This window comes from Stegodyphus dumicola, chromosome 8 (assembly GCF_044657685.1).
Source record: "Stegodyphus dumicola isolate Sdum_Otavi_A_Nest chromosome 8, ASM4465768v1".
Classification (NCBI taxonomy): domain Eukaryota; kingdom Metazoa; phylum Arthropoda; class Arachnida; order Araneae; family Eresidae; genus Stegodyphus; species Stegodyphus dumicola.
The window spans coordinates 52,568,972-52,594,382 of NC_140775.1; the positions used below are offsets into that span (position 1 = coordinate 52,568,972).

Here is a 25,411-nt window from a genome sequence, read left to right on the forward strand (position 1 = left end):
ACATTGTGCCCTTTGGCTCTGCTTTGCAAGCCTCAGGATGAAGTGTTATGATTTGGAATTTTTTTTTCCCTCTCTGGGTGGTGTATGTGATTATGGCAAAGCCTCGAGGGCTATCTGCCTAAAGGGAGGGATGCCTTTCGTGGAGGACTTTCTAAGGGAAACTGGCTCGTATACACGTTACATATGGGGAAAACCACGAAAACGCCCATGCAGCCAGCCCGTTCGCGGGATTCGAACCTCGGATCGAACTACCAGTGTTCAGCGACTTTACCGCTCGGCCGCTGGTGGGCACCCTCTCTGGGTGGATAATATGGAATAATGAAAATGAAACCAAATAATCATTTTATCTCATTTAATTTTTTTTTTTTTTTTTTTTTGTGTGTGTGTGTGCGTGTGTTTGTTGTTGTTCTTGAAAGCTATGGTCTCTTCCAAGATAATAATGTCAAGATTTCTCTAGCTAAAGCTATGAGTGCGGTTTGAGGAGTACTAGATTTTGTCTGTACATGGAACTGAGTGTAATCAATCCAGAGTGTAGATAGGAGAGTGGTCCTGCTCTGAATTGGTGATCCCAAAGAACATTCTTTGGAAGGTGTCTGTTGTTTAAAATGGAGTATATTAAAACAGGAAGTTTTTTCCCCTTGTTCTATAACATATATTTTTCGTTATTTCAGTATTCATTAATTTTAATAGTAATTTTTTAATAGAACATTTTAACTTCTTTCTGGTAAATAATTATGTTAAGTTTTCTGTAAAAAAAATCCAGTGGCTTTGTCTCTAAATTATTTGAAAGGGCTAATTTTGAGTCCTTTCAAATGCTTCTGTCTGGAATAGTACTCTTTTTAAGATGGAAGCCATCTTTTATCTCCTGTGTTTTGTACAAATGTTGACTGAATTTTCTTTTGTTCTTTGGTGTCTTTATTTTTCTTCTTTTAGTTTCCATGATGTTTCATAAGTTACTTTCTTTATAATTGCATTGACATAAAAATGTGTTTGTAAATTATTTTAGGTTTTGCTTCGAGGAACAGTATTTGCAAGAATGGCTCCTGATCAGAAAACTCAGCTTGTAGAAGCTCTACAAGAAATAAAGTAAAAAAAAAAAAAAAAAAAAAAAAAAGGAACTTTATCTTTCTTTTTAATTAAAAATTTGACTCTCATGAAAGTTTAAAACTAAAATACCCTTTAATGGCAGTTCTATGTTTAATTAAAAATATTATAGACTCTTATTAAATCTTGTTTTAAATGGATTTTGTTTTGATTGTCCATTTCTACAATAAATGTTTTTCGTGAATTGACCTTCATTACCAATTTTGAGGAAGAGGTAGACAGGATAATACATCAACACAAATAAGAGCACTACTAATTAGTTATAACTTTTGAAGGTCAATAATCATGCATTTCTTTCTATATCATGAAAAATGTGTTTATTTTCTTGATTAAAATTTGATAGGCTGTCTGATTGCTTATCCTGTATGTTTGAAGTATAGACTATTTCTGTAAAACAATGCAAAAAGTTTTATAGATATCATTAATATGATCAGAATTTTATATTTATTATATTGAAATTGAGATTTTTAACTCTGCTGTTAATGATCTTGTATTTATTTGGAGAAAGTTTTAAAAAAGAATGCCCACCCCCTCGGTTAATAAGAGTAAATTATTTTTAGTCTCTTCATTACCACCTTGATCATTATTAAAAAAAGGTTTTTTAAATCATGAGTCCAAAATAGATTGCTACTGAAAGCATTCTTCAGTTCAAACACTCAGAAATGTTTGTGTGCTTTCAGTGTGTTTTTATGATTTCAGCAGTTTGATTATTGATTCACAACATTGATTTTGTGTTACTAAAATGGCTTCTAAAATTATTGATTTTGATTTCTTTAGCGATTGCTTTAAAAGCACAAGTAAATGTAAGCAGTTTTTAATTAGTGACCCTTAATGTTTTGGAAAGCTCAGAAACTTCATTAAATTCAGTAACGTATAAAAATATTGATGATACATTTTAATATATTATAAAAGATTTGTTATTTTAAAGTGTAGGGTAATGTATATTGTATCTGTCAATTTTTAAATAGCAACAGAAAGATGTTATGTGCATATAGTAATTTGAATTGATTCTGAAATAATGGTATACATGCAGGCATTTATTGTAGTGTATAATGTGGACAACAGACATCAGTGAACCTTGAAAATAACACTATTCAAGATGATGCAGGAAAGCTTTTATAAATTGTTTCAACATGTCATATGGCATACAGCCATACTTCTGCTTACCATTACATTATCCTTTTGGAACCAAATTGTGTCCTTCATCTGTCTTGCCCAGAATTCTGCTAATTGTCACTGTTTCTCCTCGGTGCTATTCAGCCAGTATAGTGGTGAGTGATGCTGATAGCTGTACCAGTGTGCCTAGATTGGAATCCCAGAAAAGGTATAAATGTTTGTAATAGTATAGTATCTATGTGGTGAGGGGCATTTAAAATAAACAGACAGCCAAAAGTCCTCTCAAGCGATTGATGATAAGAGAAGAGGGGTAGGAAACCCTTCGAATGCCCCCTTCTGGGTGTTCTACGTCAAAATTGAGATGGAGTTTAACACTTAACAGAGCCCAGTAATGACTAATTTTTATGGAGGGAATGCACAGGTGTTCCTTCCTTTCACCTGTTCTTCGTCTGCAATACCATCACTGCCACAGCATGTTCTGATGAGAGTTTCTACTGCCACAGTCTTAAACTGCAGTGGGCAGCAGTCTATGGTATATCATAACTATTATCTCTCCTGACAGATCAAAGAATCTCTCATTTTAATTAATTTCCCAGAAACTAATTGAATTATTGAAGTTTAAATTGCATAAATTCCATTCCCTCATCCCTTGTGATTTTCAGCATAATTTTTCTTACTAAATTTTATTTGATTTGAATTGCCTTAATCTACTGTAGACATTTGTAAAAAGATTCAAGCAGCATTTTGTCAGTTAATATTTGATATAATTTTGCTTGGATGAATATGTAGCACTTTATTAAGTTTATCCACACAATACTTTGTGCATTAATTATTAGTTTTTTCATCATATTGAAAAGTACTTGGATAAATAAAAGCTTTTCTCCCGTACTCAAGGTTTCCTCAGTATAAACATCCGAAGTGAAATTAACCAAAGAATTTAAAATTTGGAGTATTTAAATAATGTGTTTTATATCAAAATCATGTTATGAATAGTTCAGGAACCTAAATCATATATTATAAACTGAATTTACAACAGTTTAGAGTCTTTTTGAAATGAATATCGCCAAAAGGGTGAAAACTGTTTGAGCACCTGGTTTTCCATTTTTTAATGATGACAGCTATGTATACTAATTGCCTGACTCCTAACTCTGTGTGAGTATGTAGATAAGTCACACATAGGCACATGCATTCCCTCAGGATTGCCAGCTCAGACTGGTAAATATGGGGATATCTTACATAATATCTTTTATAAACATGAAAAAAATCTATGTTATTTTAGGCAATTCAGTTACTTAATAATTCAAAAGATTTTAAGTTCTGCTGGGTTCACTTTTGTTACATGGTTAAAATTAAGGGAATTTTTCAAAACAAACTGATATGTAATTATTTATTATGCACATTTAAAGCTCGTATATTTCTGTAAGGCTGGTGATGTTTTTCTCGTCTATACTTTTTTGCAGATATGATAAAGATTAAATGCATTTTAAAAATCTCCAAACTCTTTGAAATGACATATGAAACAATTTATATTATTTGCTAAAAAATTAAACAGCTGCATGAATTGTATATGGTTAAAATATCTTTATATAGCATTAGAAAGTGCTTAGCATGAATTAGCATTTTAAGGTGTGTGAGTTCTGTACACTAAAGTGTCTGACTACACTACTGTTACTGTACCATGCAAGGTATAATATATTTTGTGCTATAATTCTGATCAAATGACTATTTCTTTATTTTATGCACATTGTTGCTTGTTATGTTTGAATTAACACTGTATAATAAGTATTATAATAATTAGCTGCTTTAATTTTTCTTTGTTTCAGTTACGTAGTTGGAATGTGTGGAGATGGTGCAAACGATTGTGGGGTAAGTTTTATAATCTTGGAAAGTTTAACATTTTAAATAACTGGCTTTAGAATTTCATTAACTGTACAAAAAAAAAAAAAAAAAAAAAAAAAATTATAAATTCAAAATAATCTGTTTAAAACATAGTTTGCATTTTCATTAAGGTTTATTAATGGTGATGAGATATCATATTTTATTTTCTGAAGTTTAATACATTTTTTATAGCTGTATTAATATTTTCTTTGAAGGTGAGTTAGAAATTTATTTATAATGGCATTAGTAAACATGTAAAGTTAAATAAATAAATACAACACTTGAGTATACTAGTGTTATGTGTTAATAAATTATAATGGAGTGAAATATGTTTCTGTAGAATGTTATAATTTGTTCATGCTAAAATGCCACTAATGTGCTTTTTCCAGTTCCCCTGTTTTATATATGCTGGGCAACAGTCCTAATAAATCGTCAATCCTTCTTCTATGAAATCGACTATTTTTGTCATGAGTATGGTTGCCTGTGTGTTTGGAAGAATGAGAAAGAATTCATAATTTTCTTGCCATAACCTATCAAATCCAGTGTTGTTTTAAAATGCTGCTGATTTTGTTTCACCTCCCCCCCCCCCTCCTTGGGACGAATGGGTTTTTGTTTATGTCCACAATTTGAAATTTCTTCCGGGGCCACTTATTAGCTTCTTTGGTTGCAGAAAATGCACTTCTTTCATGAAACTGTTGTAGTCAATAGTTGTGTTTTCATAAATGCTAATGTCTTTCTCAGTGATAAATAAATTGCTATGCTGTTATAAAACCAGTATGCCTTTTGTGAGGACGTATGCTTTTTGTTCATATGCAATTTTTCACATATTTGAATGCAAGATAAAATGTGTCTTCCTCTAAAGAAAGATATAGCAACTGCCTCACTTCTCAGTAAATCAAACGTCTCATGACGAGAGAATTATAAGGAACTATGAACTGTCAACATTTATATGAAGAATAAAATAATATGGTTTGCTGTATGCTCCTCCTGTTATAAGCAAATTATGAATGATCATGATTAGAACTGTTGGTCATTTGAAAGTAGTTTTGATAGTGATTTATTAGTAATCTAGGCACCTTTTGTAAAAATAAAGTGTGGTGTTTAAACTAGAGTTTTCTTATTCAATATTAATTTGAGTTACAGAGAATGTTCCACTCATTAGTGAACCCTGCATTTCATTAATAATTTAAATATTAATGAAGATACTATAATGAAATTTGCACAAGTGTATGTTTATTGTGTGCAAAATCAAATGTATCTGTAATATGGCACTTAATTGCTTTGATACAAAGTTGAAGTTCACCATCCAGCCAGGATCTTTAGCCAGTCTTTCTCCTGTCTGATCAGCTTTTGCTGGTTTCATTTTGCTTATCATTTAGCTGAATGTTTCCATCCAGTTTTGTTCTTTGTGAGTGTTTGCACGCATAATAATTGAAAAATATATCAATAGAGAATTTTATTCAGTACTTATGCAAAAATGTCATCCAAAATGATCAGAAGAAACAATCAAAAATCTGTAAAGCTGACTAATTTCTGAAATTACTTTCCTGACCTCAGTTAGAATCAGGGTTTTTCAATAGCACTTTTCATCATGATGGGGGGGGGAAAGCTTTATGTGTAATTTATGCATTTTTTCCGTAGTTTTTTTTTTTTAATTAAAAGAGTCTGATTAAGAGAAAAGAGTGGCATACTTCAAGTGGTTTTGTATTAGATAAGACATTATTTCACCTATTAGGACAAACTTGCTTATTCTAACAATTTCTGTATTTGATCGAATGAAAATTCCCAACCTAATTGATGAAAAGCCGTTTCTTTCCAAAAAGACTATTGTTTGATATGGACCTTTCCAGTGGTGCATAATTGCACGAACTTTCAATACAACTATTACAACAGTGGTATTTGCTGATCTTCGACAACTTTATACATCAATCGGACAATATATAACTCTCTTTTGACCTTTTTTCCTGTAGGCTCTAATAGCATGTCGTGTACCCTAGTCAGCAATGCCAAATTAAGTCCATTTTCGATTGTGTTATTTTAGTGGATTTTCGCTTATGCACTCACCTTATCTGAAGCTACCTAATAATTTTAAAGAGAATATTTGAAAGGTCTTTATGCAATAAACCACAAACCAAAGATGTCTTGAAAGCAAATATGAATGAAGAAATTCAGACAGTGACAGCAGTAGCAATCACATTAGCAGGAAGTGCCGAAATGTGGTGTGTATGCTGAATGTTTGCTGGACTTAACTGATGTCTACTCATTTCGCCTTATATATATGTATATAAACTGAAAGGTTTCATATTTTAAATTATGCCCAAATTATGTTTTTTTTTTACATTTTGTGTGTTACCTTTATTTATTAAATATCATGTTCTTTCCACTTAAACCATAAAATTCAGTTCAACAGCAATATTACAGAATAATTTTAAAATGAGCATATCTTTAGAATTTCCGATGCACAGTTCCACGTAAAAGAGCCCCCCCCCTTGCTCGCTTTTAAAACGTCGAGTTTGTTAATCAAAAAGTCGTTAAAGTTTTACAAAATATTAAATAGGTAATAAAACAATTTCCAAATTTGGGCTTCCATGCCCATATTCAGGTGGAAACGTACATTATTCAAAATTGGATGGGTCTAGGTACCATTATTTTATCACAATGCAAGAAACATGTATATATTTATGCAGATTCTCCATTATCTAACCTCTTTAAATATAATACAGGGCAATAATATTTGGTGGCAACAATTTGAAAAGCGAATCGGACATTAGATAAGTACTGTTTCACATTTCATTGCAATATCTTCATTCATATCAAAATTATTAAAGATATTCTGAGTTCAGTAGCAGGTAGGAATTATGTTTGAAAGCCACTGTATACAGTTGCCATACTTTTTGGGGGCCCTTGTGGTTGCATTCTGTGTGAAAGTGCTTGCTAAATAAATGTGCTCTATATCATATTAATTTAAAAAAAATTTGAAACTGTTTAAGATTCTGAGTTTATGAGAGATGCAGTTTTTAATGACATGTTCAGGTAGAGAAAGCAACATGTTTTTTATATCAAATATCATCTGAATGTATCAGTACACATCCGGCTAATTTACCATTCTAGAAAAAGTATAATGACTTTTTTATGAACTTGATTTGTATTATAGACTTATCTTTCTTTACTGATTTCTTTCAGGCCTTAAAAGCTGCTGATGTTGGGATTTCACTTTCTGAAGCAGAAGCATCCGTTGCTGCTCCATTCACTTCCCACATTCCAAATATCAGATGTGTTCCAATTGTAATCAGGTATATTTAGTTATTCAGACATTTTTGGTTAATTAATGTATCAAATATATTTTTATTAATGTATCAAATATATTTTTATTAATGTATGTTTTATTATTGTAGGGAAGGACGCTGTGCACTAGTGACATCATTTTCTACATTTAAATTTATTGCATTGTACAGTTTAACACAATTCATCTCTGTTCTTATATTATATACTGTAAGTTCATTTTTTTATACATGAAAGTATTGCTTTTTTTTTAAATATATGTAAATCACTCAGGTGGCATAATTAATTTTGGTGTTTGATTTTTTCCCTTGATTTGTGTATAATTATATGCTTAATTTTATGTTAATATTATTCTCAAATTTAATTTTTTTATTAGTAACTACAGTATTTTCCCCACAAACTATACAAAATATTTTAAAATGTTTGAAATGGCTTTCAAATTTATATCTTTACTTTTTCTTTACTAATAATAGCTCATTTTTAAAATCATTCTTTTTATTCAATTGCTTGTGATATCTGAAACAGTCAGCTCATCTTTTATTATATTATAGCAATTTACATGATGATTGTATTGTGTTTAGATTAGCTACTGAATTTATCTGATAACCTAATTCTGATATGTAATATAGGAGAACAAATTTCTATTTGAAAATTTAACATTGTTATTTAATATATTTTAGAAAACAAGTCTTGTCTTTTCTCAAGAAATAATACATAGTTATATAAATTTTATTGTACTATAAATTGGCAAATAAGGTATATATAGCTTAAAATTATGTATGTATTTTCCATGTGTCTCTTTCTTTTGTATTTTCGTCTATTTTTCATAATTCTTGCTATTGTTATGAAAATTTATGCTTAGGTTTCAATTTGTGTTGATAATTCACCTTCTGAAATTTTGCCTTTTTTAAAAGTCTGAATACCATACAGTCTGAAATTTAATCTTTATAATGTGTAACATATTCAAGTACTATGTCTTGGAGGATTTTGTAACTATGATACATATGTATATGTTAATCTCAAGATGATTTTTAGTCCATTTCTCTAACATATTTGCAAGTTTTTTCAGATGCGGCATTGTCCCTTGAAATTTATTAATAATTTTAGTAGTTTTTCTCATTTAAAAAGCTAAGTTTTTAGTCATTTTTAATGTTTTCCATTTTTAAATGTAAAATTCAGTGCATGAACTTAGAAGTATTATAATCTATAGTTGTAACTATTATTGAATTATCCTAAATGTTAGCTTATAATGAAGAAAATACTTTTATTAAATCATGATTAGCAGTTATTTTTATTGTATTTTTATTCATATTAAAAAAAATACCTCATGCACATTAGCCAAGCGTTTTAAATTTATATCCTCTTACTAAAAAAAAAATCTGTGCAATTAGCAAATCTGTGCAATTAGCATGTTAAATGTAATACCTAACTTTGGGCATGCCTATACATACACCTTAAATTATGGTTTTGCTATTGCCATATGGATTGGTGTACTTTTATGAATTAAAATAAATAGTACTGTTTTGGCATAGAAGAAATCAATAATGATGTTACGGTCCACACCCGTGGATGGCGGTGCAGGTGGCTCTTCGTGCCGTGGGCTAGAAACAGTCATTTGACTGGCCAAATCCTGCAATTCCATCCCGCCAAATTTCCTAGGCATAAGCTTTCAGAAGTGAAATGGGACTGAATTTTATAAGAGAATTTTTGGTTTTAAGACTTTGTTTTGTATGTGAAATGGACTAACAGGTGTGTATGATTTTGTGTAAGTATTCTTTGCTGTTTATTTGTTTACTGTTATGCAAACAAAATGTCTTTTTTAATTTATCTGATTTATACAATAAAAATTACTCTGTGTTCTACTAGCAATATTTTTTTCTTGGGCGGGGGGGGGGGATGGCATTATATCGAAATATCTCCATTCCAAAATTATGTAGAAGTGTGCTATGCATTTTATGTGTAGGATTAGCACAATTTTTTTTTTTAAAGTGATCACAGAATTAGGAGAAAGTTGTGTATTTTGAGAATTTCTTTCTGCAAATGTAACTGATAATTTTGGATATATTGTAATTTAGTTGCATAAATTACAATGCTTAAGATTTGTCTGTTAAAAAAGCGGTAGTAGGGTTTTGATCTTGGTTGTTTTTTATAACTTTAAAAAATCCTGTTTGAATCTCCCTCTTTTTGGTTAATGTCTTTTTTACACTTCACATGCTCCCTTTATAAGCTCCTCCTCTCTCTCTCTCTCTTTTTTTTTTTTTTTAACAATTAAAAGCCAACATATTTGGCTAGGTGAAATATGAACTGAAGATTTTAAAAAAATGGAGAGATAGATAAAAGAAGAAAGTTTTTGCACTTTTTATACCTTCATTACCATCATATATCTATACATGTCTGTGGTAATTTAAGTTTTTTAGCATAAATGCTTGCAGTGCATTTATAAATGACAAATGCTGTTTGTAATAATTTTTAATTTTATAATTAGTATTATAAAAAAATATGAGGTGTGTTCAAAAAGAAACTGAACTCTTGCTGTAACATCTTTATTGCTTTTATTGTATAACTAGCAATACACTGTTCCTGTAATTTCTACCTTTTTTTGGAAAGCCTCCTTGAATATACTTTTGGGGATGGCATGCAGGTCTCTTGTCGCATTGTCCTGAATCACCTCTACGGTTTGGAAATGACGTTCTTTCAAAAGTCTGATGGGACTACGTGTAGAGAAGATGGTGGGTAGAGCACAGCCGAAGGGTGATGTTTTGCAAGATAGCTAGGAAAAAAGAGTGATGTGTGAGCTGGTGTATTGTCATAATGCAAAATCAAAATCCAATTTTTCTGCAATTCAGGCTTTCTCCTGCACACAACATCCCTCCTGGTATATTTCCTTGTTTACCATCTGACCACATGATAAAAATTCCTGTTGGACAGTGCCTTTGAACTCAAAAAAACACAACCAACATCAAAGTGGATTTGCAGTTTGGCAGTTGAGGAAGATTGTTCTGTAGTTAAACCATCAAAACTAGTCCTGCAAAATTTACAAATATAATGCTGATTCTTGTTTTTTTGACTACTCCAATAATCATTGTTCAGCATGTTAGTTTAATCTAAACCAACATAACTTTGAACATTGATTGACTACTGCGTGCTTTCTTTGAATGAGGAGACTCTTTGCCCACCCACTGCGATGACTGCATCTTCATTTCTATATCATATCCATAAACCCATGTCTCATCACCTATTATGGTGTTCTTTAAAACCTTTTCAGTATCATTGGCTGAAGCAAGCAGTTCCTGACTGATTTCAAAATGGGTCAATTTCTGATCGTCAGTCAGGAAATGCAGCACGAATTTTACACTGACACAATGCATCTCAAGTTTGTCATTCAAAATTTGATGCCATAATCCTATGATGCCCTTTAGTCAGCAATTTCTTAAAAAAATAAACAAAAATTTCCCCATGAATCATGGCACAAAATCTCTTGGCGGGGTCAACCATCATCTGTTGATGAGGAAAGTTATCAAGGCTTGAAATTGTCTCATACCAACATTCTGCTGTATTTGAAATGCTTAAACCACTCATAGTACTGTATGCAACTCATTTCTTCTCATATGTTTGGCTAATCAATTGAAATTTCTCTGTGAAAGTTTTTCCAAGTTTGCAACAAAATTTCACATTTCTTCAAGCTGTTTCACTGTTATTTTGCTAGTAATCTGACAAATGGCAATTTGTTGTTTAAACTTTCTGCTGCAGTGCATTCCCTCTGCCAATTAGCACACTATTTCAAAAGTTCGATTTCTTTTTCAACGCATCTCACAAAAGAATTGTTTATAATTGGTCACTAATTAGTTCACTGAAATATCTACATTAGATAAGATGATTTTGAATTAAAAATAGAACATTTTTATGGCTTTCATACGTAAATATTTGAAAATGTTCAAGTCATTTAAAATTACTAATTTTATTTTACATTTTGAATAAAAGTCTTATCGATTTCGAAAGTGATCAGGTATGTGTCTTCTTCAGAAGCTTTAAAAAAAGAAAGGAAACCTGCAAAATGGTAAGAGTGGTGACTGTATTTATTTCAAAGCAATGGGCGGTAGTGCCATCTGTTGAGATAATAGTAATGAAATGTAAAAAGCTCATGTATTAGAATTCTAAAAGTGTTAGGAAGGACTGGATTGGAATTAATGTTAGTATAGTGATATTAATAATTTACATCAAAATAAGGTTGCTGTTTTGTATAATTTTATACTCACATACTCTTCTTCCGATTTGTGCTCAATTCAGTCTTAATTCTTCAGCTTCACATCCACTATTCTGTAGTATAAAATTGTTGAATTACTATTAAGAGTTAGAAATTTTATAATTTGCAAAAACATTCAAACTTGTTTAATCGCTTTAATTTCAAAGTACACTGAAAAGCCAGAACATTATGACTACCTACTCAATAGCGCATTGTGCTACCTTGTCCTGCTAAACTGGTCGAGATATTCCGACATGGTGGTGTTTGAGCTCTGAGCTGCCTTATTGCTAGGCTGTCTCTATCTTCGTTACAAGCTGTTATTAAACATGACAAAAATGTTTATTATTTATAGGTAGTATCTTGAGATGGCAAGTCTGTTGGTCTGGCTCTTTTACATACCCAAATTCTGTTATGAATCTAGGCAGCATCCCACTAGCCTCCTGAACATGATTGTTGAGCACATTATTATGACATTCTAAATGTTCTCTATTAAGTTAAGATCTGGTGAGTTAGGTGGCCAGGACATTAATTGAAATTCATCCTTATACTCCCCGAACCACTCCATCACAATTCAAGCTGGGTGTTGTCCTGCTAGAAGATTCCTTTTCAGTTGGGAAGGTAGATGCCATGCAGGCATGCATCTGATCCATAATTACGTTCATGTCACTATTCATGGTCTGTTCTACTGAAACTAAGGGCCCAGAGCCGCCCATGAGAATGTCTCCCAAAGCATAATGCTGTAATCACCAGCCTATGTATGACCTGCTGTATGAGGGGTGCAGCTGTTCGCCTGGAAAACGCCGTATCCTGACACGACTATTGACGTGATGAATAAAGAATCAGGATTCATCAGACTAAGCAATTGTTTTCCACTTATCCATGGTCCAGTCTCGATGTTCCTTAACAGGAGTGGGATGTATGCTGTGCAGTCCCATATCCAACAATTTCTCCTGAACTGTATGTTCCGAAACTCTTGCACTTGGACCTGCACTGCTATTGGACTGTCAGCTGAGCCACTATCTGGTGTCAATTTTGCTATACCAAGAGGGGCAATCTCCGACGTCCTTTTTCTTTGATGATGCATGAACATCCAACACCTTGGCATCTACTGCTGGTTTCACCATAATTTATCCACTGTGCATAAATACTAACGAGGGCAGATCAGGTAAATCCTACCACACAATTTTGGAGATATTCGTTCCAAGTCTTCAGGCCGTTACAATCTGCCCTTTATCGAATTCTCCTAAGATTAGCGGCCTTTTCAACACCCATGCTACAGTAAGGACAAAAATGATTCCTTACTTTCTGTAAAGCTGCAGTTAAATACCATTTCCACTTAATCACGTGCCCTCCACATCATCAAGATGAGTTCGTTGAAAAATATGAGAATGGTCATAATATTTTGGCTCGTCATTGGATACCAGCTGAGTTCAGTAAAGTCTTTATACTCATATATGCTTTGTCAGGGATAAAAAAGTATACTAAGATAGAATCATCCAAGCAGGATAGAAGTTAAGGAAAAATTAGAAAATGTCAATTCGACTTTTCATCAATTCTAAGGAAAAGAAAGAATTTTTAATTCTTTAAAAATTTATTTATTTTGTATTTTCTTAAGATTTTGACACAGTACTGCATAAAAAGATGAAAACTGAGAAGAAAGCAATTAAACTTAAGAGGCTTCTTTGTCAGTGAATGTGAAACACGAAAATAGATAAATGCTAGGTATATGAATAAGAAAGGGTGTCAAATTGTAAGAAATCAGTATATTGCTAGGCTGTCTCTATCTTCGTTACAAGCTTTTATTAAACATGACAAAAATGTTTATTATTTATAGGTAGTATCTTGAGATGGCAAGTCTGTTGGTCTGGCTCTTTTACATATCCAAATTCTGTTATGAATCTAGGCAGCATCCCACTAGCCTCCTGAACATGATTGTTGAGCACATTATTTTGTGATCTGTAAGGCTAACACAAAAGATTTCTGAATGTCATCAATGTACTAAAGATCATGCGTGAAGTAATGTAAAGATCTGCCAGAAATGATAGCTATAATTTGAAGTAGTTTCCCCATGAAGTTATTCTCTAACTTTATGTGGGAATGAAATGATATACATTAAAGGCATGATCTGTATATTGGCTATCCCATCTTCAAAAACCTTAGACAGTTAATAGTTATCGGGTATGAATTGTATTTCATCGCTGGTGACTGTGCAGCTATACTTTAATTTTTATAGTTTCTTGTTGATCAGTAGTTAGCAACAGGATGGTTTCTGAAATATACATGTAAGCAGACTTTTGAGGGAAGTTAAAGAAATATTGATATGAACCATGCCCATGTAGGAAAGTAGGACTTCAACTGAATAAGTGGTGCTGTATGCCAGTGGATCAAGTCTGCAGCTAATGGTCCAAGTAAAACTTACAACATTATATGGAGAATGTGTGTCTTTTGTGGATGCAGAGTTGGTGGACATACACACTTCATGTATGGTCTCGCTGATGATAATGGGTGAGTCATTGTAAAAATGTATTGGGAATGGAGCCAACCAAACCTGCACTACAGTATAGAATGTTTATGCATTTGCATCAGAATGTGGTTGAATATAGATACTTCAAGATTAGGATATAGGATACCAGGTAGCCACGACTGATCTAAACTCCCTTTCATGGAAGAGAATGTGTTGCATGCTGTGGCCAATAATCATGGTGCAAACACAGGTGTTTGCTGCAGTAATACAAACAGTATCAGAGCTAGTGCAACTGTGTCAAGCAACAAAATGTTTGGAATTTAGAGAAGGATTGAGCAGGAAATTAGGAATAGCAATACTTTTAGAATTTATTGAAGGCACTGTGCAGCATAATATAGAAAAAGGAAAGAGAAAATAATTTAGGAAGACGGTGGTTGGCATAATGCCTAGCAGTCTCATGCCGCATATGGTGAATTGTGATGCTATGCCCAAATATCAATTTCATCTGCAGTACATCCATTTGAAGCAAATGGTAGATCATTTTACATTTGTGCTATGGTTACTGCAATAAATGTGAGCAGCCGAATTTCCCAGCATATGTTCTGTTCACAGATGAATGATGGGCACCTTTAATCCTCACACTGCATACACGTAAGCTCACTGTGGGTGATTATTTAGTCAAATCGTACATGTTAGCATCCCAGTTGGACATATTGGTCATGGAAGGAGGCTTTGCCTAAATGTTTCCATGATTGTGCATCACTGGTTATGCCTCCAGCTGATTAACATTTAAATATAAAATTCAAAGAATTACTCCAGAATAAATGTGCACAACATTATTTTTAAATCTCTTTAAACCGTTAAGTGATTACAGAAGAGATTTTACCATATTTAGAATTATCCCTATCTGAAAATGGTACTCTTTTTGGCAATTAATAATTCCATGGCAGACTTGACATCTCCCAGCGAACTAAAAATTGAGTTTCAAAATCAAAGTCTATTGGAGGTTTGGCTGCATTTACAAAATGAATTCAAAATTTTATATACCATTTGTATACCATTAATGTACAGGAGTGTTTGGACCCTAACCATTGGGAATAGATGAATTGGGTCTTTGCACTGCCCCCTCCCCACATTCATCAGTTTATTTAGCATTGATTTCTTTCTGTAGAGGGTAAAATGTCTGTTCCTTCTGACATAATACCTGTCGCCACAGCATCTGTGAAATACAAGTATCCTTGGAAATGCTCAACAATCATGTGATGTTGGTATCATGCATACATCACTGCAAATGCTCAGAACTTTAAACATCTCTTGTGAAATAAGGATTTGTGTCTTGCATTTGTTTCATTGTTAAGTTTTACATAATTAAGCACTTTACAGTGTTTTCTGTTTTTTACTGTTGCCATGTCTTTGTGTCAAGTCTCCTTCAAGTGGTGTGTCTGGTTTTTTTTTTACTTTGTGAATGTATTTCATACTGATTTTCTCAGCTTCTCAAAGTTTATACATGAAATTTTGTACATATTTGTAGATCTATATAAAACCATTATTTAAAAATAGATAATAATTTGTTTTACTTAAAGGGAGTGTTTCGAATTGAGTATGAAATGAAACTATTAATATTCACCACAATAGTTTTGTTCTGTGTTAATTAGATTTAATATTATACTATAAAGCTTAGAGCTGTGTGTACAACACATTGAATATTTTATTGTATAAAGCCATAAATATTTAAAGGCATACTTTTTAGCTTGTGTTGTATACAAATGTTTATAAAATCCTTGTGCAACTTTTAACAATGATAATTTTGGATGTATACATATGCATTGCAAGCTGCTATGAAAAGTATATGTTGAAAATTTTACTGCATTGTGAATTACATTTCTTTAAAATACATAGTGCATACCATTTTTCCAGCTCATTAAAAGTATTCATATATTTCTTTTTATTTTTATGTTATCGCGTGTATGATGTTGGCCATAAAATCATCTGAAGATTGTATCTTTGACAGTAGACAACTGTTTTGGCATGAACTTGTAATATTTGATCTTGTGCATTTGGATTTGTTAAAGCTTAAGTTCTGCCCTTGTACATCAGCCTGGAAAGATGTTTTAGAACTTTACTGCATCTTAAACACTCCCCATATATAGGAAGCTTTCATGTGCACTTTTAAGTTGCACAAAAACTTCATAAATATGTATAATTTTTCTATAACTTTGGGAAGGTTAAATCATACATTTTGTTACATTTAGTAGTGAGCATAATTTATTAGAAAAAAGTAGCTGTCTAATCCATATCTTTGCCAATATATTGCTGATAGCTTGAGTTGCTAAATTAAAATGCAGTTACTGCAAATATTTTAAAATTTTAAATTTCATACTTCTGAAACTAAATTTTAATTTTTTAAATTAATATTCTTGAATGAATCTACCTTGAAATGTCCTCCAGACTGCTCTCCCACGATTCTGCTGGGCTGGAGCTTTAAATTATGTAATGATTACATACTTGTGTCACTATTTGTAAATTTAATAAAAATTCTTGAAGTTATAGATAGTTTGAGAAAGCAAGATTGTTGCCTTGCCATGTATGCAATGTATATATTTTATTTGCAAATTAATTGCTGTTTTATTTCTTTTCATTAAAAAATAGATATTTTTAGGGGTTTCTATGAAAATTAGTGAAGCATATAAACTTAAGTTAAAAGCAATTTCTTTTCTGCATTCAAATTAAGAACCTGAATGCATACATATTTGTGGACTTTTTATTTTTTTAAGTTTTCTGTAAATGGTACTTCATAAAATTTTATTCAGAATCTGATATTTAGTATTGGTTTTCCTTATTAGCAGCTAAACATTAACATTTTTTGAAATTTTATATATCTGGCATGTTGAGATATCAGCTATAACACTATTTCTGTTTGCTAATTGATTTCTGTAAATCTTATGGATGCAAATTGGAATGAAGGATTACTACTAAAAATATTTAAATTTTTTAAAAAAATTAAGGATTTATTTACTGTGCTGAATTTTTTGTGATGAGCTTGGATATGAATTATTTCTTTGTTTTTAATTTCTTTAATAGATTAGGCTGTGAATTGTGTTTAAAATATAATTAATAAGTAAAAATTGAGCAAATAGATTTTTCTGTTAATTTTCTTTATTCTCACTAATTTAGGTTGATACAAATTTAACTGATCAAATGTTTCTGTATATTGATTTGGGAGTTATTACCATTCTGGCTGTTGTGAGTAAGTAATTTTGATATCCAAAGAACTGTTTTAAAGCTTTTTACATTATTAATTTTCTTTGTATATTTGTAAATATGAGAGTGAAGTTGCATTATTACATTTTCAGTGGGCTATACAAAAGCATATGAAAAACTGGTACCTCAGCGTCCTCGCAGTAGTCTTATTAGTGTTCCCAATGTTGTGTCTCTGGTGGCGCAAGTGTTATTTATTTCTTTAATTCAAATAGGATGTCTAATATTTCTACAAATTCAAAAGTGGTATGTACTAAAAGCTTTTATTTATACTAAAATGCACTATCTTTCTAAATCGTAAAACTTTGTATTGCAGTTTAATCACTGTGGTCATTGCATGTTTATTCAATGGATGGCTGGATAGATGTTGTTGTTTATGTGGAACATTAAACCAATTCTTTTTTTAGTTATAGCCGAGATAATTTTGCAGGCAGTAACTGTAATGGACTGGCAGACAGATATGGAATTCAACAACAATTTTATTACTGATAAAGCAGTTCTGAAGGCACAATATTTATAAAGAAAAGTTTACATGTCCAGTGTTTGATTGAGCTTAAGATTATCCAGTAGACAAGTATTCGGCTAAAAAAATTAAGTAGTTTAAAAAAAAATTTTCTAAAAAAGAACAATTAGCTTCATTTCTAAGGAGGAGCATTATCATTCTGTATTCTTGAATGTCTCGAGATCGATAGTTTGAATTTGTTGATTTACTTTTCAATTTCTGAATATTGTTACCTTTAATGATTATGTTTCATTCATTTACAGTAAATTTAGAGACACTTGTAAGTTTCCCGGCAAAATCTAATAGGTTTTGCATTGCATTTAATTGATCAAATTCTAACTGAGTCCTTCATTCAGGGTTTGTAGAGTAAATGTGTTCAAAAGACAACTTCACTTCAAAATTGGATTTCCTTAGCAAGAAAATTTATTTTTAACCTCTAGTCACCTGAAGAACCACAAAGCACCAGTAATATGCCCAGGTTTTTTATTTTTAGGCAAGATCTTCATCCATATCTTAATTATCCAAGACCATTCTACCCTAGATCTAATTTGCCTCAAAATCCGGTTTTGAGAAATATTCGGCTACCATCAGTTCAGATATCCAAATTCCCAGTATTCTTTCTGCCTTAAGTTATTATTAATCACCATTCTATCAAAATCAAACTTCACCCCAAAAAGTTCATGTTAAGCTAAGGATTAATAAAATTTCTGCTGTTATTAATAGATCTAGCAAAGTTAATGTAATATCTGAAAATACTTTTTTAAGCTGCATTGATAATTTTGAAACTATTGAAACTTCAAGAAAATTGTCTTTCTGTCACTAACATAATTAAATTGCCATGTAAATTTGGAAGAATAATTAGAGATGTTACATTTTCTATGGCAATTCTCATTTCAATTGTTCATTATTGTGTTCGTCTTGTACTCAGTTGTTTAAATTGCAGTTGAACTTTACTGATTATGACATGTATCAATTTATAAGTAAAGATGTATGTCTAAATAACACTATATAATTTCTTATATTGATGTGAAAATGAGAAGGACCGTGCTAATCATGTTGAAAACAATGAGTATGAAAATTCCTATGTAAATAACCAGTTTAAAAAGTTGTTAAATGACTATAGTCATATATTTGCAGAAATGCAAATTGTATTAATATCGAACCTCTGAGAGTAATATTAACTTTCTATCACTTATTAGGAGTCCTAAAATGGAATATATAGAAGCACCTAAAAATAATAATGAATTTAAAAACCAATAGACAAATTATTACATACAGGTATTAGAAAACCATTATTTAGCTGTTATGTTTCCCCTGTAAGTCCAAGTTCTCATCTACACTTACATAATCAGAAAAACTAACACTATCATATTTAAACAGGGTTGCCACGCTACCTGGAAAACCGGGAGAACCTGGAAAAGTCAGGGAATTCGAAAATTGGCCAAAATATTCAGGAAAAAGTCAGGGAATTTAAGTATTTTTGTCAAAATCTGGAAAAGTCAGGGAAGTTCATACAACGATCTCGCCAAAAAAAAGCGATTTTTGCGCCGACGTCGGAAGAGGTAACTTTTTTGGCGAATTATGTATCACGTGAGTGTCATTCGGGTAGCTGGCATAGAGCCAATTTTCGCAGCTCCAATTTGATTGTCTTTTAGAAAGGCAAAGCAACTTTCCCGCAACTTTTGGTTTCCAATATTCTCGAGAATCGCATGTGCAGTGCATGAACTAAAGAATGTACCCGTTCTCGTATAAAACAAAATGGGTTTAATCTTAGTATACGGTACCATGGAGGTTAGAATAAAAAAATATGTATTGTAAAGAAGGAAAACCTCTCTCCAACAGACATGGCTGTGGCTCTGTTCCATCATAGAGGGAAAACAGCTGTGCATGTCTGACATATCTGTTGCCAAAGCTCGAAACCGGTGTCGAAGTTCGAAGGTCACGTTATCAAGAGTTCATAAAATGAATATCGTTTAAAATTTCTTTAACCACTTGCGCTAAAAAGACGTGCCATGCACGTCAAGCTGCTTTTGTCTCAAACCGTGAGCGACGTGCACGTCGATAAGCATTTATCGCAAAAATGAAAATAACGTGGTACACACGTCGCCTAACAACAGGATTGTTTATTTCTCGAGTTACAGCTCTGGATTGCACTCTCAGATGCAAAGCGGCGTAAATGAGACACCTTTACCGCTTGTTATATTGTAGCGCACGGCACCACAACCGTAAAGTTTAGTCTTAGCGCAAGTGGTTAAACTCTAAAGGAAAAGAAAATATTTTTTGGCGCAAGTAAATTAATTCATGGATTAGTTATTTTCAGGGGGAAAAAAAAAAAAACTACGAAAATCCGTTTTTAAAATTATTGCGAAAAATCCAAGAAGAAACGTCCTTTGATAAAACGTTTCTTCTTGGATTTTTCGCAATAATTTAAAAACGGATTTTCGTAGTTTTCTTTTTGTCAAAGAGCGTTTCTTCTTAACACGCGTTTCTCAATTTCCTGTACACATCGCGGAGAGGGAAATTCTGGCCGCCAGGTTCCGTCGCCAAATCCCCTGGCAAATTTTCCCTCCACATTCTAGCGGCATAATAGCATTTACTTGTATGGAACCTTTTCTTCTTTACATAGACGTTCTTTGGTTAGAATAATAATGGGATTTGGGGACATCTTGATGCGCAGTAAACGGGTCATTTTGGTCTTGGCGACAATTTTCAAAATCGTGCCAACGCCTTACCGTATACTAGAATTTTACCGCAAAATCTTTTTAAACCTTTTTTTTTTTTAAATAAATGCCTTGCCATTTTGCAGTAAAATAAAAAAAAAATAGTAATCAGTCATCTAGGCTAGCCATGTAATATAACTATATTCACTAAAATATCGTTGATTATTCTAATTCAATTTTTAAGTAATTATTTTTATGTTATTCATATAATTTAATGTTGCTTCTTCCCTCTAAATTTATTATTAGCAAATAATATTTCCAAATTTCAGGAAATTTTCTCTGGCATAATCCTGAAATTAATTATAGCAGTATGATGACATACCATCACGAAATTTAATGCACATATTTTTTTCTTATGTATGCTGCGAAATAAATATAAAATACCTCAGTTTATTAAAATAGATTTCTTTCTTTCGTTTAGCTCCAGAATGTCTGCAAAAAAAAAAGCCTTACTTTATTCCAGATTGGGAGGATTCTAATCTCAATCTTCAGTGGAGAAAACAACAACTATTATAATTATATTTGTGTTTTCAAGTGTTAAGGTGCCTTTTAAGAACATACCTCACGCAAATTAAATTTACCTAAAATCTAACCTAACTATTTAGCATTGCATTGTGATTTATAAGAACCGGATTAGCCTCGTGTTGAACTGGTGATGATCATGAGTAATAATTAAATAAAACATACATTTGTTATTAAATATATATATCTTAAATTTTATTAAGTTTCTTAAGTGGAAAACTAAACAAAATTATCAAACAAAGTATACCAAAAATAATTAAGAATAAATGTCCTCTGGGATTTATTGAATAATTAAGTGAATTTGCTACACAATACAAGTAATACCATAATTAATTTACCTCTTAGCATACCCAACGTACATTACGCGGATGGATTGGAATTTTCTTGAAACACACCTGGAAAACCTGAAAAAGTCAGGGAATTTCATTCTCCTGTTTGAGTGGCAACCCTGTTTAAATTTTTTTTAATTCAGAAGAGGCTGTATCAGTATCGTCACATTCTTTGATATGATTGTTCTCTTCGGCATTCATGAAAGCATGACAAAAGCAATTGCTAATTATGCTTTCTAACAGCATCTCATGCGGCATATCTATTGCTGTCAGCAGAGTAATGTCATGGTTTTTACCACAGTCTAAAGAAAAAATGACTTGTGTAAAAGTCTTTTATGATAATTTGTTTTAAGATTTTTAAAGATTCCTTGATCTGTTGGTTGTAGCTTTGCAGTTGTGTTTGGTGGCAAATATTCAATCTGTATGAAATACAGTTGTAAAAGGTTATTGTGACAGGTTTCTTTATCCACAAATAAGAGAATTTTATGTTTTTCTCTTGAAAACTGCTGATCTATTCCTTTTAACCAGTTACTGAAGATGCCATGCGTCATTCACACTTTTGTATTGGATACATAATCAACTGGCAGTGTTTGAATTCCTTTAAAAAACAGTGGATTCTTGGACTTTCCAATCACTAATAATTTATGCTTTTCGTTCTCATCCATGTTAACACAAACTAAAGGTGTAATCCTCTGTTAACTGCTTTTACCTCCTACGCAAGTATCCCATTTAAAATGTAATGTCTTGTTTGGCAAGATTTTATTTAAAAAAATAGCAGTTTTGTCTGTATTAAAAATATTTTTTAGCAGGTAAGTAGAGAAGTTTCTTATCCAAACTGGTGCATATATCTTCGTTTACATCAGAGCTTTGATAAGATATATTGTGCCTTGACTTATACTGAGAAAGCATCACTGCATTTAAAGTCTTCAATATCCATTCAACTTGTCAATTCATCAGCCTTTGCCTGCAATAGGGTCCTTTTATCAGGAAATTTTTAAGTCTTGCCTTCTGGAACCATAGCAGTAGAGCTTTTCTAGATCTTCTTGGGACACATTTCCTTCCTCTAGAAAATTTAGATTTTTCCCATGAATCTAAAATTGGTTCCTTTTTTCTTAAACACGTGGACAAGGTGCTTACTTTATTTTATGTTTGTCATTCTCTACTTTCTTTAAAATTTCTACCTTTGTTTCCAAAGTTAGTTTTTTTTACTTTTCACATATAGACATCCTGAATTTTTACACACTCACACCATACATTGAGAGAGAAAAACTAGAGCATAATTTAATTGCACTCACTGCAGGCATAATTGGCACATAACAAATGATTCTACTCCTACCCTGACCTATTCATAAAGTGTTCTGAATGAATCCAAGGAAACAGGTTATGGCTAGGGAGCTTCATCCATTAAGCATTGATAAAAGGTGAACTGTAGGACAATAGCCACTATCGTTTAGCAGAAATGCAATAGGCTATGAATGCAGGCCTGTGAGTCTTTACACAGAAAAGAAATGCAGGTGATTTTGAGACACAGACTATTTAAGTACAGCATGCGTTTTCTCTGCTAAACAAAGATAAAGATTTTCATTTTTGTGTCAAAGTTTTAATTAGAATTAATTAAAGTGATAAAAATTTAGTTCAAAGTATTGAGATGTTTTTAACGTTAATTCCAATATAAATTTTTGGGGGGCCTTTGGATTAGTTCAAATTAATGCACATACACTGTATATGGAAATTTGTTTTTAAAAGCATAACTGCTGATACTTATATGAATTGTTTAAAACGAATTTTTCAAATTCAGGTCCAAAGAAAATATGCAATAGAAATGCTGCTTTTACTTCTTCACAATTTAAGCATTTTTTCTAGAACCAATAATGCTACACAATTATTGACTTCTGCTAATACACCACAAACTAATATTGCATGGACAAAATTGTTCCATCAGTTACTGAAGAATGCAATGATACAACAAAACAAACAAACAATTTAACAAAAGTTCCCACCATCCTATTTAATGTATGGAAAGTTAATAATGATCTCTTAATCAAAAAGCAAGATTTGTACTTGCCAGTTGAAGAAGCTGGAAAAATTGCTCAAGAAAATGTCATAATGTTTACCATAATTTAAACAAAAATAGATATGACATCCATTTGTGTGAAATTGTGAGGTACAGATTGGCTCTGTTGTGGTGCATGTTGTCTTCATTTGTGGTGCATGTTGTCTTCATCATGTGCTTTCAAAGAATTATTTATGTCCTGAAAATAAAAATGAATACTTAATCTTCATAATGGGTACAATTGATTGCAGCTGCATTGTTATACATTTTAATGACATCATCGTTCCCATCATGACGCAGTGAGAAGAGATATAAATATATAAATTCAAATTAGGAATTTAAAGGGCTATTGCCAATTAAGTTAGAAATTTGTTCTGATATCTTTACATATATATATGAAACACATCTCTAAAGAAAGCAAATGAGATTTATATTATAAATACACTTTAAATCTAAGTGTACTTTATGTCTGGCAATTTAAAGATTGGTATAACAAATGATAGTTCTAGGGTTTTGACTCTATGATATTGGCATTTTTGAATGAGGAATAATGTTATTAACTTAAGCATAAGATGTCATTGGTAATGTTTCACTCATTTTCAACCTCATGTTAGCTGCAACTGCAATGTGATAGTTTCCTGCTTCAAAGTTGTGCTCCCTGCCTTCACCTTTCAATGTTCTCGAGCTCGCACATTAACTCTTCAATTTATAGATACTCATCCCTTAATACAATAGGGCTAACATGTACCATAGTTCATATTTGTGCTTGCATAAAAAACATTGAAGTTAAAATTTAAATAAATTTGAAAGATTCAAGTTTTAATGAATCTCCCGCAAAGGTTCTGTTGAAGTTTAATATGGTTTATCAGTAAAGATTATCGATAGAGATAGGCCTAGATGGATTTTTCACTATTCCACCTGGGCTGATCAGTGATGAATATTCATTTTCTAGATGAACGCACCACAATGAATATTCATATTTTAGATGAATATTCGTTTAGACTAACATGAGAGTATACTGTGCAAAATCGCATTTTTAGACTAATAGTCCTTTTGGGCTAAAACTAAGGCTACCTTGTGGTAGTTTTTATGTAAGGGGAAAAGTTTAGATAATTTTCCAATTTTTAAGTAAATTTTGCTTTTAAAAGATTAATTTTTAATTTCAGGTTTTTATAAAGTGAGGTATAACTTGTATTTGTGAATATATTTTGTGTTTTACCTACTTGAGGGCTGCCATAAAACAGACCTGGTCATACAAAATATCTGTTATTATTTTGTTATGTATTCATCACTCAATATCATATTCTGTCATAATTTGAATTCAGGTAGTTCTTAATTTAAATCAGAAACAGAATCGAGAGATTACTCCTCACCTGTTGCTGATGGTTGTTTTGTTTGTACTTCTTTTTTAGTACATTTGTTCTTATTTTTTAATATTTTTTCCTATAATAGGTATGAACCAGTACATACGGAGGAGGCAATATTTCCTTGTTGGGAAAACACAACAATATTCTTAGTCTCATGCTTTCAGTATATCATCATAGCTCTTATAGTTTCAGATGGTCCTCCATATCGAAAACATTTTTTCACCAATTGTGAGTATTAGTTCTTTTCTTTTATAAATAAGAATTGATTAGAAATCATAATGAGAAATGTTGGCTAATGTGTACTGGCAGACTGGTTCGGTCTGGTGAGTACACATAACCACCCTGTTGGTACATCATATTCATGAATTTCAGGTTGGTTTTTTAAATAAATGATGCATATAAGTTAAGAAGAAAATAATTAAAATTATTTTTTTTAATACCTGGGGTTTCAAATATTAGGCTTAGTTTGATAATCTTATGAATGACTAAATTTTACTTGAGAAATTATTTATATTTTGATCTGGTTCTTGAATTTTTTAACATGTACATGAGTGTGAATGCTGTTAGGTTGGT

At 31.8% G+C, this 25,411-nt stretch overlaps 1 protein-coding gene across 4 annotated transcripts in view; it reads left to right on the forward strand.

Annotated features, from left to right (window-relative positions):
- The window catches only part of anne (polyamine-transporting ATPase anne boleyn), a 220,760-nt gene that overhangs the window by 188,389 nt on the left and 6,960 nt on the right, over positions 1-25,411 (forward strand). For all 4 annotated transcript variants that reach the window (XM_085821861.1, XM_085821859.1, XM_085821860.1 and 1 more), the window contains 7 exons: positions 1,007-1,086; positions 4,044-4,086; positions 7,282-7,391; positions 7,494-7,590; positions 17,262-17,334; positions 17,441-17,591; positions 24,924-25,066. In XM_085821861.1, coding sequence (XP_085677987.1) covers positions 1,007-1,086; positions 4,044-4,086; positions 7,282-7,391; positions 7,494-7,590; positions 17,262-17,334; positions 17,441-17,591; positions 24,924-25,066 — 697 coding nt within the window. The remainder of the gene's footprint in view (positions 1-1,006; positions 1,087-4,043; positions 4,087-7,281; positions 7,392-7,493; positions 7,591-17,261; positions 17,335-17,440; positions 17,592-24,923; positions 25,067-25,411) is intronic.